General features: G+C 41.9%; 1 protein-coding gene across 2 annotated transcripts in view; it reads left to right on the top strand.

Annotated features, from left to right (window-relative positions):
- Nucleotides 1–13486, top strand: part of LOC122557182 (amine oxidase [flavin-containing]-like) — an 80157-nt gene extending 66671 nt beyond the window's left edge. For both annotated transcript variants that reach the window (XM_087992096.1, XM_043704583.2), the window contains 4 exons: nt 395–492; nt 5098–5209; nt 8018–8080; nt 10169–13486. In XM_087992096.1, the coding sequence (XP_087848222.1) occupies nt 395–492; nt 5098–5209; nt 8018–8080; nt 10169–10315 (420 nt within the window). In that variant the 3' untranslated portion in view covers nt 10316–13486. The remainder of the gene's footprint in view (nt 1–394; nt 493–5097; nt 5210–8017; nt 8081–10168) is intronic.
- Nucleotides 13487–15612: the final 2126 nt, after the last annotated feature.

Below are 15612 nucleotides of genomic sequence, written 5' to 3'. Positions count from 1 at the left end.
AGTGGTATGAGGATTTCTGGCAGGACTGCCAATGTATCAGGGGTTTCATGTAATGCCATCTGCCTCAGTGTCTCTGCCAACCCAGTGAGGTGAGCCTCCATTTGAACCTGCTGCAGCAGAATGCATGTATGACCTCAAACGTCTGGAGTTGCTGTCCTTTCTCTCTGACTTAGTTTTTGTACATTTGAGCCTGATTATTCGCCAACATGAAACTTGTGCAGTAGGCAGAGGTTAATTTTTCTTCCCACACCATATGCCCAATTTTGGGATCTGTCCATTGATCCCTCTATGTACAGAAACCTCAGAAAATTGGCAATGCTTAACAATTAAACCATGTGATAAAATTTTACTGCATTATTAATTATCATTGAAACACAACCTTTCCTGTTCCCAGGCTGTTCACTATGAAGAAAAAGACTGGTGTGAGGAGCAGTACTCAGGTGGCTGCTACACTGCATACTTCCCACCAGGGATGTTCATTCAGTTCGGCAAGTACGTGCCTATGCATAATCAATCTAGATTCCTGCAACATAATATTGTACTTTTGTTTGAAGAGTGATGTCCCTTTAGGAAACCCTAAAAGCCAGTGAATCTGTACCTGGATGTCATCATGTGACTATAGGCCACTGTCATTCTGCGTTGTAGCACTCCAGATACTGGCTATGTCTAGGAATGACATCCATGTTCATGGCTGGGTGTCATTGGAGAGGGAGCATACAGTATTACAGTATTCACCAATGCTCTGATGCCTTTAGAGAAAGGTGGGATACAGTATTTTATTTCCCATCTCCAATGCCATTTTGATTTAGCCTCTTCCCACTTCCTTACCCCCTCTCCCCCCACCTCGCTTTTGATGGTTTACATTGCTCACAAGGGGGTTTGCATGTAAATATCTAATTAATTGCATGTTGGTATTTAGTAGTTGGAAAAAACATCATGGTGATTTGGTGGTGGGAAAAGCATTCAGTTGTGTATAACAACAGTTCTGGATATATAAGAAAAAGACTCTGTAAAGTTTGTGCTGGTGTAGTTTTGAATAAACTCACTAGAGATCTTCAAGTAAACAGAATCTGTGTACCTCATACGTGTTACCTGTAGATAGTACAAGAACATCATTACACATAGCAAATGATGTTACTTGCTGAATTTTGTCTTTTGTCACCCGTTGGATGGGACCATTGCTGGGCTGGTCAGCATTTATTTCCTGTTTCTAGTTGCCCTTGAGAAGCCTTCTTGAATTGCTGCAGTACATGTGCTCTAGGTAGATCCACAATGCCCGTAGGGAGGGAACTTTATGATTTTGACCCAGCGACGGTGAAGAACAGCGGTATATTTCCAAGTCAGGATGGTGACTGGCTTAGAGGGAAACTTGCAGATGGTGATTTTCCCATGTATCTGTTGCCCTTGTCCTTCTAAATGGAAGTGGTTGCACATTTGAAATGTGCTGTCTGAGCATTTTGGTGAATTTCTGCAGTGTACCGTGAAGATGCTGCTGAGTGTTGCTGGTGGGAAGGAGTGGATATTTGTGGATGTCGTGCCAGTCAAGTGGGCTGCTTTGTCCTGGCTGGTGTCAAGCTTCTTGAGAATTGTTGGGGCTGCACCCATCAGACACATGTAGAGTATTCCATCACATTCTTAACTTGTGCCTTGTAGATTGTAGAAAGGTTTTGGGGACTCAGGAGGTGGGTTACTCACTGCAGTATTCCTAGCCTCTCACCTGCTTTTGTAGCCACTGGGTTTATATTGGTTTCTGGTCAATGGTAATGTATTGTTAGTCTGAAAGTACCTATAAAATTGTTTATGTCTGATTAAATTACAAGAAGACACATGCATCTTGATAAAGAGAGCAAATTTATTAGCTTAATATAATTTAGATACATGCAAACTAATGAGGGAATCTATTAGCTTAAACTACTTTAGACATATTCAACAAATGTGTCTTACTGTTTTCTGCCCATCAGGGGCTCCAGGGTGATGGCTGGCACTTGGATCTCAATCTCAGGTTCCACAGCACAGGTTCGCAAACCCTAGTCTGATGGTGAAGATCCAAGGCCCCGGAGTCACGAACCTGGTTCAGTATGGACAGCCTTAGTCTTACAAACCTCAGTCCAATAGGAAAAAGCCCACAGTGTCAGTCCTTGAACCCCAGTCCAATAGGAAAGATCATGACCCCGGCCTCACAAACCTGGTGCAATGGGGAAGGTCCCGGTCCGATGGGGAAAGTCCAGCGAGTGGGACAGGGTCGCAGCTACTACTCTGGTTATATGCTGTATCAGCATTTCCTAGTACTCACAACACTTTTCCAGACATTCCATTGTGCAGAAAATCAGTTGAACACATCTCCAGATGGCTCCACGTTAGCTACATTACAAAATGCTTCCGACAGACAATCAAATTTCTGCAGTTACCTCCCAACCAAAACAGGCTGTTTTTTACACCAAGCCTGTGTGTTTATGGATTTTTCCACTTTGCTTCAGTTGTTCATTGTCATGTCCAATTAACGCTTAATGATTAATCCCTAATGGACTGGTTTAATGTTGTCATTTTTAAGCCCCATAATGTTGATATTTAGTGATGGTAACACCATTGAAGGTCAAGGGGTAGTGTGTACAGTGTCTCTTACTGGAACTGGTTATTTCCTGGCATTTATGTGGTGAATATTACTTGCCACTTGTGAATTCCTGTCTGAATACTGTCCAGATCTTGTTGCATTTAAACATGAACCACTTAAATATGTGAGGAATCACGAATGGTGCTGAACAATGTACAATCATCATTGAACATCCCCACTTCTGACTTTATGATGGAGGGAAAGTCATTGAAGAAGCAGCTGAAGATGTTTGGGCCTAGGACACTACCCTGAGAAACTCCTGCTGAGATATCCTGGAGCTGAGATGACAGACCTCCAGCTACAAATATCTCCCGATGTGCCAGGAATAACTCCAACTAGCCTCCTGATATATATTGATTCCAGTTCTGCAAAGGCTCCTTTGATGCCACATTCAGTCAAATGTAACCTTAATGTCAAGGCCTGTCATTCTCAGCTCCCCTGTGGTCTTCAGCTCTTTTGTCCATGCTTGAACCAAGACAGTAATAACGTCAGGAGCTGAGTGGCCCCAGCGGAACCCAAACTGGGCGTCACTGAGCAGGTTACTGCTGAGCAGGAGCTGCTTGATAGCACTGTTGATGACACCCTCCATCAGTTTACTGATGATCGAGAATTGACTGATGGGGCAGTAATTTGTTGGGTTAGATTTGTCCTACTTTTTGTGCACAGGACATACCTTGTCAATTTTCCGTATTGTTGGGTAGATGTCAGTGTTGTAGCTGCACTGGAAGAGTTTGGCTAGGGGAGCAGCAAGTTCTGGAGAAAAAGCTTTAAGTGCTGTAGGAGCAAATTACTATGGATGCTGGAATCTGTACTGACATCAAAAAGTGCTGGAGATCACAGCAGGTCAGTAGGCATCCATGAAGAGAGAGGAAGCTAACGTTTCGAGACTGTATGACACTTCATCAGATACTATTGCCGGAATGTTATCAGGCCCGATAGCCTTTGTATTATCCAGTACTTTCAACTGTTTCTTGATGCCATGTGGAGTGAATAGACTGGCCTCAAGACTGGCATCTGTGATGCTGGGACCACTGCAGGAGATTGAGCTGGATCATCCACTCGCTACCTCTGCCTGAAAATCGTTCAAGTGCTTCAGCCTTATCCTTTGCAATGATGTGCTGGGCTCTTCCATTATTAAGGATGGGGATATTTGGGAAGCCTCTTCCTCCAGTGAGTTGTTTAATTGTCCATCACCATTCATGATTGAAGTGGCAGCACAAATCGTTCTGATTTGTTGGTTTGGGAACACTAAGCTCTGTTTCTCACTTGCTGCATATGCTTTTTGTCGTGCAAGTAGTCCTGTTTGGTAGCTTCACCAGGATGACATCTCATTTTTAGATATGGATTAATGTTTCAAGTCCAGTGACTCTTCATCAGAACAGTTCTGATGACGAGATACTGGACTCAAAATATTAACTCTGCTTTCAACTTTCAGATGCTGTCAGACCTGCTGAGTTTCTCCAGCAACTTCTGTTTTTATTTCTTTGTTTCATAGTTAGGTGGCCCTGGCATAGCTGCTGCACTCTCCATTGAACCAGAGTTGATCCCTTAGTTTGACAGAAGTAGTTGAGCGGAGGATATACCAGACAATAAAATTGCAGATTGTGCTAGAGTATAATTCTGTTGATGGCCCACAGCACTTCATGGATGCCCAGTCTTGAGTTTCTAGATCTGTTCAGAGTCTGTCCCATTTCGCACAGTGATAGCGCTACACAAAACAATGTATTCTCAATGTGAAGGTATGACTTCGTCTCCACAAGGACTGTGCAGTGGTCTCTCTTACTGATACTACCATGGACAGATGCATCAGCAACCATCAGTTTGGTAAGGATGAGGTCAAGTATGTTTTTCCCTCTTGTTGGTTCCCTCACCACCTGCTACAGACCCATTCCAGCAGCTATGTCCTTTAGGACCTGAACATCTTGATCAGGAGTTTAGCTGCTGAACTCCTGGTTGTTCACATTGAAATGATGAGACCTGTGTATTGCCTCTGTTTTCTCCTGTTCACCATCAATGGTGCCAGCTAACTGGGTCAGCAGCGTATTTTAATTCACAGTAGATGGTCAAGCCTAAACATACGTAATCACCTGCAAAACTGATACAGCAATAAAACTCACACAGTCACTCCAACCACCAGTCTTAACACTTGTTTTGTTTTGTTTCCCATTGCTATTCCCTGTAACTTTATACCATCATAAATTTTCCCTTTTAATCTCTCCTACATTCCACCCGGTCAAAGATGTTTACTTTTGACCTTTCCTTTGCTCTTTCTTTCCCTGCCTCTGAACTGACATGAAATATGTTGTATCTCTAAAGACTTCCAGTTTTGAAGTAAGTTCATCCTCCGAAATCATTAACATTCTTCCTCACACCCAGCCTGGTCTGCTGGGTATTTATAGTGTTTTCTGTTTTTATTTGATTTTGGTTCAGGTCATTCTGTTTGAAGGGATTGACTCACACAAGCTGATTTTATTTTTTTTGTTCAGAGTTCTGCGCGAACCATTCGGGCGGGTGTACTTTGCTGGTACTGAGACAGCCACCAAGTGGAGCGGTTACATGGACGGAGCAGTACAGGCTGGGGAACGGGCTGCCAGAGAGGTATCACAGGATCGTGACTTTAAATTAACCCCCCCCCCCAGCCCAATCCAGAGGTTCACTACATTTAACTTCCATACATTTCTCTGTTTGTGCTGAGTGCCAACAGAAGAGCCTAGTTACTCTGCTTGCCTCAATGGAAGCAGTGGGTGCGGTGAGAGAAGTTGGAGTCAAGCACAGTGTATTGGGCTGGTGAAGACAGACTGATTAATTAGTGCTGCTACAATGTTTTGTATGGAGACAATGTTTGTCTTGTGGGCACTAGTTTTGAACTGCTACATAATCATCAATATAAAAAACAAAATATTGCAAATGCTGGAAATCTGAAATATAAGAGAGAGTGATGGATATACTCCATGTTATATGAATGTGCCAGCAGTCTGACATGCTGCTCATGATGAAGGTTCCTGTTGGAAACTACAAGGCCTACTCAGCCTAGTGCAGTGGAGGAAATTTACTTAGTAGTCTAACCACTGAAATCTCTTGATGTTAACAAACATAGTTTATTGAATATTGGCAACTAGTTACAAGTTGTATTGATATGATACACATTGTTATAGAGATTTTGAGGTGAACTCAATGTTCAGACTCACTCCTAAGCTGTTCTCCCCTCAAGTCTATATGACATTATCTTTGTGGTGGTACTTAGGTTGCTCCTCAGTTTTAACCCTTTTAAACCCATATACAACACACAGCTGGTCAGGCAGCAATTGTAGAAACAAAAAAAAATATTTAATGCCACAGTTTTGTGTGAAATTTTGCAAACCTGAAATAACAATTCTGTCTCTCACGCTGATCTGCTGGATATTTCCACTTTCTTTTGTTGACCAGTATATATAATTACTGATGTTCTTTTAAAAAATAAAATTGATACTGGGGTGTACCACTGAAGTTGGTAATCCAGTCAGTCTCCAACCTCATTTTCTGTGAACCTCGCACTGCCTGATTCTACATCCTTCCTAAGATTCACAAACCTGACTGCCCCAGCCGACCCATTGTCTCAGCCTGCGCCTGTCCCACTGAACTCATCTCTTCCTACCTCGGTACCATCCCGTCTCCCTTAGTCCAGGAACTCCACACCAATGCTTAGGACACCACCCACGCCCTTCACCTCCTCCAAGATTTTTGTTTTCCCGGCCCCAACACCTCATCTTCACCATGGACACCCAGTCCCTGTACACATCTGCCATGACGAAGGTATCCAAGTCCTCCGTTTCTTCCTCTTACGCCGTCCCAACCAGGACCCTTCCACCGACACCCTCATCCACCTGGCTGAACTGGTCCTCCAGACTTATACCACAGACATATACTACAAGCCCACCGACTTCCACAACTACCTAGACTACACTTCCTTCCATCCCACCTCCTGTGTAAAAACGCCATCACTTATTCCTAATTCCTCCGCCTCCACCGCATCGGTTCCCAGGATGACCAGTTCCATCTCATAAAGACCCAGATGGCTTCCTTCTTCCATGATTGCAACTTTCCTTCCCACGTGTTTGACAATGCCCTCTTGCGCATCTCTTCCACTTCACGCACCACTGCCCTTGAACCCAATCCCTCGAAACGCAACAAGGATAGAACTCAGCTGGTCCTCACCTTCCACCCCACCAAACTCCACATACAACGCACCAATGTCTGCCACTTCCGCCACCTCTAAATGGAGCCCACCACAAGAGATATACTTCCCTCCCCCACAATCAACATTCCAAGAAGACCATTCCCTCCTCGACTCCCTCATCAGATCTACATGCCATACCAGCCCATACCCCAATCCTGGCATCCTTTCCTGCCACCGTAGGAAGTGCAAAACCTGTGCCCACACCACTCCCCTCACCTCCGTCCAAGGCCCCAGAGGGATCCTTCCACATCCATCAGAAATTCACCTGTCCCCCTACCAGTGTCAATAACTGCATCCGTTGCAGCCCGTGTGGTCTCCTCTACATCGGGGAGACAGGACGCCTTCTTATGGATTGTTTCAGAGAACATCTCTGGGAAACCCGCACCCACCAACCCCACCACCCAGTGGCTGAACACTTCAACTCCCCCTCCCACTCCGTCAAAGACATGCAAGTCCTGGGCTTCCTCCACCACCAAACCGTTACCACCCGATGCCTGGAGGAGGAACACCTCATATTCCTCTGCAATCACATGGGATAGATGTGGATTTTAACAGTTTCCTCATTTCCCCTCCACCCACATTCTTCCAGTTCCAAGCCTTCAACTCTGTACCGCCCTCCTGACCTGTCCATCACTCCCCCCCTCTGACCTATCATCTTCTCTCTCACCTTCATCCACCTATTGCTTTCACAGCTACCTTGCCCCCAACCCCACCCCTCTCCCATTTATCTCTCAGCCCCAACCCACAAGCCTCATTCTTGATGAAGGGCTTATGCCCAAAACATCGATTCTCCTGCTCCTTGGATGCTGCCTGACCTGCTGCGCTTTTCCAGCACCACACTCTTGGCTCCCTGTATCATTGAAGTTACAAAATGTATATTGGAACTTTAAAATCTTCCTTTCCAAGTGTTGTGATAGAAGGCAGCATTTGTTGCCTTTGCTAAACTAACAGATGCACAGAATGTGGAATTATTTACAGGCTGGGGCATTTAGACATTGGATAATGCTACAATGTGAGCAATGAAGTCAATGAAATTGAAAATTAAGAGTGATGTATAAAATTGAGCTGAATTTTCATCAATTGTGTAGAAATAAGAAATAGCTAAATTTGTATTTTGGTCCTTCTGACATATCTAGCTGTGTACGTATTTGCTCAACACTGTCCTTACTTTGTGTGTATTCTTTGTGTAGGTGATGTGTGCCATAGGAATTATTCCAGAGACAGCAATCTGGACCCATGAGCCTGAGGTTCAGGTAAATAGTGAACAAACTGGATTAAGATCTTATAGTTACTCATTCCGAAGTCAACTTGATGATTAATTATAAGATTGTTCTAGTGGTAAATGTTAAACCTTATGAAATGCATTCGTAAAGCTAAAGTGACACAGGAGGATATGTTCACAACAGCTAATATACTTTGTGATCAGCAGTGTCGATAATTTGTATAAAGATCAGCCTGTTTTATTGAAAACACAGCCTGCATCATTACTCCCACAGGGGTGAATTGAAATTGATGGTGTATCGATCTAAAAAGCTAGCAGTTACCATACTGTCCTGGACCCAGATTTATTTGACCATTACAACAGTACATATATCATAAATCAGGACGTTTGAAGAATGAGATTTGATCCAATCCATTACAGTTTTATGTAAAATGAATGATGGGACGTAAATCATTGTGTGGGAATTCTGTGCCCAATTCATTCATCATTTAGTGTTGGTTTGGAGTTCATGCCACATCAGACAACTAGAACACTATTGGGTCCTGCTGTTCTTTGTCAACACTCATCACTATTTAATTAGACTTTTGCCCTATCACAGCCTTATTAAAGTAAGATTTACACTGTTTGACTTTGACCATTATTCAATTAACCCTCACTCTTCCTGCAATGTCATTGGAAAGGTGCTCTAATAAACAATTGCTTCTATAGGTGACTCCTTTTGCTTCTTCAAGGAAATTACATTGAAAGTCTGAATGTGGAATTAGAGTGAATCAGTACAGCCCACCCTCTGCAACTTGAATGAGGAACAGTCCAGAGGCTTCAGCAAGGTTTATTTCCCCTGGAGTGGAGTGTTCCTAAAAGTCCCTCATTGTGAGTCAATGAATCATGACAATAATGTAATGACCAAATTGTAGGCTCAGGCTCCAGTTTATACAACTCCAGTCCAGGACTGAAGCCTCACTGAATTTGCTGCTTAGTGCTGATCACTTAGATACACAAGTTAGTAACTTAATACTGTGAGGATGCGTTACCCCTTTATTTTAAAATAAAAATCAAATCTGTGTCAATTTAACTTAATTAACCACCTTCTTACCCTTCTCGGAGATTGTGGATTCAAGACCAATTATGGAATTCAGTTTCCATTTACACTGCAACTTTGACAGATCACTAAGATAATTCTACATTAACAAAGATCAGTCTTTTAGATGAGAGGTTAAACTTAATTCCCTTCTGCTGACTCAGCTTGATAAAATCTCAAGGCATCATCCAACAAACAAAGAGACTCCTTGATCAATATTTCCGACACAACTATTGCTCCAAACAACAGATTATTTGTCATTTATTACAATGGAATGTGAATAAGGAATTTACAAACTTAAATCAAATTCAAAAAGATCATGTTCATGGAGTGGAAAGTAATGAGATAGAAGCAAGTATTGGTGCATGATGGCGCTAGGGTTACACTTATGGGACCTTGCTGTCAAATTTACTGAGAATAGATGGTTGCATTCAGTTCATGTGGCCTGGTGGCACAGTGGTTAGCACTGCTGCCTCACAGCACCAGGGTCCCAGGTTCAATTCCAGCCTTGGGCAACTGTCTGTGTGGAGTTTGCACATTTTCCCTGTGTCTGCATGGGTTGCCTCCAGGTGCTCCAGTTTCCCCCCACAATCCAAAGATGTGCAGGACAGGTGAATTGGCCATGCTAAATTGCTCATAGTGATAGGTGCATTAGTCAGGGGTAAATATAGGGTAGAGGACTGGGTGGGTTACTCTTCAAAGGGTCAGTGTGGACTGGTTGGGCCGAAGGGCCTGTTTCCATACTGTAGGGAATCTAATCAAAAACTAATCTTTTGGCAATAGTGTGCCTTGCAAGATGCTGTAAATGTAAAAGCCCTATTTAAGTTCAAATTCTGTTTTATTGAGTGTTTTACAAGGTGTTTGGTGCCATTGGTATTTATCAAAAAAACTTTATCTCCACTCTTGTCATACCAGCTCTCAGTTACAACTGTTGCTGTAAGAAGAAACATGTATTGCTTAAAATAAAAGCACTTAATGGCATAGGAGGAGATTGTATCGCTCAACAGGGCAAACTAAAGTTTATTCTTTATTTTTATTCAGGAGGTCCCAAGTCGACCGATCATTACAACATTCTGGGAACGACATCTGCCTTCTGTGCCAGGATTTTTGATGGCGCTTAGCATTTCCACATGTCTGGCAGTTGCTGGAGTAGTCATGTCCAGGAAAATCTGTCTGCTTAGGGCTTGAAGAGGAACAGTTGTTTGGCAGTGGTTAGAAAGTTGTTGTCACAAACAGTAACTTTTTGAGTTCATTAATGGTGCCATTTTGGCACTGAGGTCAGAGTTTGATCCATTCAGGGCAGCTGAGGGCTGGGTTATTTCTGACTATACTGGACAAATCACAACTAGTACTGTAGAGACATCAGATCTTTCACTAAGGAGGGATTTATTGCATTTTATGAAGTTCTTGCGCATGCAAGAACATTGAAGTTTAAAGTGTTTACCAAATCCCTTGATTTGTTTTCTTCTCAATTTCGTCCCAGTGATCTTTAATGTGATTAATCATTTTGAAGACAAGAAAATACATCGAGCGGTATGGTTCCGGAACTGAGGAGCTACTTTTCTGAAAGTGAACTCTTTATAATTCAGCTCCATGCAGTGAACATCCATCACTGACAAAAAGCGATAATAATAACTCACTCAATTCTCGAGTCATTGGGCTGAATAATGTGGCTTCTGGCTCAACTCTTTGTTTTCCAAACTACTGTCCATATAAAAGATATCATCTATGAAGATTATAAAGTTCTCTATTTCACATTCAATGCATGATTATAAACCACTGACATGCTGCTTTCCTAGTCAATGACACCATCTGAGCTGCTCAATTAAATGTATGGAGTATCGAGTTATTTATTATATTGGGCAGTTTAGGTCTGCATTTCCTTGGTTTAGGGAAAGGGTCCTCAGAAGGATTCACACCATCCATAACCTCACCTCTATTGGAAAGTATATACAGTAATTTGGGCATCAGACGAGAGCAAAGTCAGGTTTGTCCTTGTCATAGTTCCTTTACGTAGAATGCAGATTTCTTCAGATTTATAGCCCTGAGTCTTCAGGAATGAATCGGAGAAAACAGGAACAACCTAATCTGAAAAAATATTCTGAAAATCAAGTAAAAAGTAGCCAGTTGTAAAATAGGTAATTAAAATGCTATGATTTGAAATGGCTGCATTTTCTCTGATTGACTAGCAGAGATGAACTAGCCATCCAGATCCCCAGGCAAATTGCCTGGACATACAGATTCGAATGTCTTTGTGGCAGCTGGTGGAATTTCAGTTCAGTTAATAAATCTGCAATAGAGAGCGCACAGTAAACCTCAGTAATCTATAAAGCTGTTACGAAAACTTGTAAAAACCCATCTGGATGACTAGAACCGTAGAACCAAAGAAAATTTCCAATACAGAAAGAGGCCATTCAGCCCACTTGTCTGTGCTGTTTAAATAAACTCACCAACTATTTTAATCCAACGTTTAATAGCTGTACCTACTCTGTACCTTGACCAACTGTGTTACTTCACATACAGATCCAAGTTTCTTTTAAATGAGTTAAAGATTTCTGCCAAAACTCCAGACATCTACCATACTCTGGATGAAAAATCTCTTCCTCAAGCCCCCTTTAATTGTTTTAAAAATCATTTTAAATCAATGCCCCAGGTAACTAACCACTCTCCTTGGGGAAACAGGTTTTGCCTGTTCATTTGGTCCATGACCTTCATCATTTTGCACACATTGGTTACATAGCCTCCTCTAATCTGACTAAATTAAGTCTGGTTTATCCAATTTTCCTCATACATGTAATGTTCGAGCCCTGGCAACGTTCTTGTAAATCTCCTCCATACTCTGTCTAGAGCAATTATGCCCTTCCTGAAATCTGGTGTCCAAAACTATATAAAAAACTCCAGCAGTGGCCTAACCAGGGTCTTATATAGTTCCAGCATTATATCCCTGTCTTCTTTATCATCTTACCTACCTGCCCTGCCATCTCAGGTACATGTGACATGCATTCACTGGAATTTAGATGATTGAGGGGGGATCTCATAGAAACGTATAAAATCTTGATGGGACTGGACAGGCTAGATATGGGAAGAATGTTCTTAATGTTGGGGAAGTCCAGACCTGGGGGTCACAATATAAGAATAAGTGGGTAAGCCATTCAGGACTGAGGTGAGGTAGAATTTCTTCACTCAGAGTTGTGAACCTGTGGAATTCTCTCCTATGGATGCTGTTGGGACCAGTTCATTAGATATATTCAAGAGGGAGCTGGACATGGCCCTTGTGGCTATAGGGATCCAGGGTATGGTGCGAAGGTGGGAGTGGGATACTGAGATTTCATGATCAGCCATGATTGTATTGAATGCTGGTACCAGTTGAAAGGGCAGAATGGCCTACTGCTGCTTCTATTATCTATGTTTTTATGTTTATTTCAAGATCTTTCACTTATTCTGCACCTCTCAGTATTCTTCCAGCTATTGTATATTGCCTTGTCTTGTTTTCCTTGCCCATGGGCATAACCTCGCATTTATCTGGATTGAATTCATTTTGCTATTGATGCCATTGCCAAGCCGTTTATACCTTCTGCAGTCAATGCCAACCTCTTCCCTATCAATGATCCAGCTAATTTTTGTATAGTCTGAAAATTTCCCAATCAAGCCTCCCTCTCACATTTAAATCTGAATCATGAACACGTACCACAATGTGTAAGGGTCCCAAAACTGAGCCCCATGGAATATCATTGGAAACTGCTTTCCATTTGCAAAACAATCTGTATTGTGTGGGCTTTTATTTTTCTGACCAAGTGGGACCCTGTCAAATCCTTACTCAAATCCATGTAAATAACATCAACTGCACTACTCTCATCAACCCCATCTTGTTATTTCCATCAAATAAAAGACTCCAGACCCATAGTATGTGGTTGACACTTTAGTAATCCACTCATTTCAAGGACCATTAAGGACAGTGACACACCCATCCCATAAAAAGTAGTAAAAATGAGATTGGATCTGTGCTCTGAGTCTTCAATAGTGGTCAATCCAACACTCTGCTGAATCAAGCACATATAGCAATTTGGGGCAAGTTTAAGAAAATAAAAGTGATGATTTAACCTGCAACCAACTCTCAGAACAGGATTAGTTGGTACTTGTTTTAATAGTAAATGTGTCTGGCCTTGTTTACCCATTCAACCTTCTGTAGGTGGTTGTTGTTTTGGAAATTAAGTAGATGTTGTTGTCTTACATTTTTCTAAAGCTCTATCCATTTCTTAGCTGAACACTGCCATGTCCTTGTTTACATTTTAAAAGGGTTCAGTGAAATACTGTGTGTATTGTACTACTGTTGAGACTTCAGAATAAATGTATCTGTGCAATCCACTGGGTATCTTCTTATAGTCATTTACCATACCTTTACTATAACTCAAGCTTGTACTCATAGTGTTCTTGTGAGACAATGGAATCAAAGGTTATCAAAGGCAATATGGAATTCAAGACAAACATGAACACAATCATGATTTTATTAAGTGATGGAGCAGGCACAAGGGGCCAAATGGCCTAATTCTGCTGTAATTTGTGGATTCTTATAATTATCTAATGCCAACTTGGTTACAGCTATACTCCCGAAATGAACCATCACTTTCATCAGTATTCAGAACCGATTACCAGTTGGAGACGGAGATGCATTCAGGAACTCTTGCACCCCCTGCCTTTTTCCTTTCTCCTTGTCACCTATTCCCACTCTCTCCCGGGATGACCACATTTACAAATGTTTTATCATATAGCTCTCTGCATCACAGATGTGCTGAAGTGATGCCGGAAACCCAAAGCTCAAGCTGTTGCAGATGAATGTACCTTCCTGCTTACACAATTATTTGGGACAGGAAATATCCTGGAATTCCTATATGAAATAGGATGTGCCCTTTAGGAATCAGACCTGCCCTGCTATCCCTCTAGCTATTAAATGATATTTATTACGTGAAAAAGGCATACCAGCTACTCAGCGTTCAATCAGAAGAGAAAGCAGTTTGTATACACAACTTCCCATGTTATTTTCATCCAAGGATATCTGGGATTTAAATCAGCTCCCCAGTGGACATTTTGCATTGCTGGTAAGGACATCTCAGCTGCCAGTATCAGCTGCCCTCAGGTGTCATGGATGCTATCCCTGGCGCACAGAGAGGATCACATCCTGGACGTTGGGCCTCCGGTTTTCAATCCTGTTGAGTAGAATTTAGAGATTTGCTCCATTGAAATTCTGAATTCTTCTGCTTGGATGGTGAAGATCTAGACCCCAAAAGAGGGGCCTCTCAGCTCTGAGAGGTTCCTGACCCTCTCTCTCCTTGTTTTCGGATCCGTTTCTCAACTCTGCATTTCTCAACTCAGTCCTCAGATGTCACTCTCCCCCCTTTTATCGTGTATAATCTCTCTCTTTCTCTATTTGTGTATATAATCTCTCTCTCTCTATTTGTGTATAATCTCTCTCTCTCTCTATTTTGTGTATATAATCTCTATTTGTGTATATAATTTCTCTCTTTTTTGTGTATATAATCTCTCTCCTTTTGTGTATATAATTTCTCTCTTTTTTGTGTATATGCTATATAATCTCTGTCATGTTTTGTGTATATAATCTCCCTTTGTGTATATAATCACTATATAATTGTACTCTGTTTTTATATATAATCTCTTTGTTTATGTATCTCTCTTTTTTGTGGATATAATCTCTCTTTGTGTATACAATCTCTCTTTGTTTATATATATCTCTCACCCCCCTCCCCTTGCCAAGACCACTCCTTTTCAGGTTGGACTAGGGCAGTAAACAGCAACTACTTGAATGGCAGGAAAACCAAATGGATATAAAATGCTCATGGCTGGCTGGCTAATTCCTCAACATTCAACAGTGAAAGACTCAAGGCTCTTACATTGCTGTCCACTAGCAGTCCGTGCCGAGTCCACGAGTCACGGCACCATAGGATTAATTTGAAGCATGGTTGCATTAATTCGTTATTAACTAAAGAATGGAAAGCTACCTTTCTAGCCAGTTGAAGAAATTCTGCAAGTGATTGGAGGATAGTTGTATGTATAGCATAGGTATATAGCTAGTCACCTCCCAAAAGCTGGGTAGTGACTGTGAATGGGTAAATGAAAAATAAAAGGGACCTTAGTGTAAGATCACTAAGGTTGAGGAAAATATAAACTGTTAAAGCAACAATAATATAAAATAAAGATTTTAGATTCTACTAGGAATCCTGAGCCTATGTCTGGCATACCGACCCTTTTTGAGGATTGGGATTTTGTTCCTCATACCCACTGAGCCCCTAATATCTCCTGATTGTCCCCAGCCTTAATTTGAACCACCCACTTGTTACAGACCTTTCCTTCTTTTGAAAATGAAGCATCCTGTCTTCATAGCTGATCGATATCATGGAGATATGTGGCCTGTGCCATCCTAAACTGGGTCCCATCCCGGGAAATAGAGTTATGTTAATGAAGCATGCCCC

Source organism: Chiloscyllium plagiosum, unplaced genomic scaffold (genome assembly GCF_037043375.1).
Source record: "Chiloscyllium plagiosum isolate Xiang-an unplaced genomic scaffold, Cpla_swu_hap1 HiC_scaffold_11, whole genome shotgun sequence".
Lineage (NCBI taxonomy): Eukaryota > Metazoa > Chordata > Chondrichthyes > Orectolobiformes > Hemiscylliidae > Chiloscyllium > Chiloscyllium plagiosum.
Note: the sequence above shows the minus strand (reverse complement) of the source record. Positions and strands in the feature narration are given on the sequence as shown.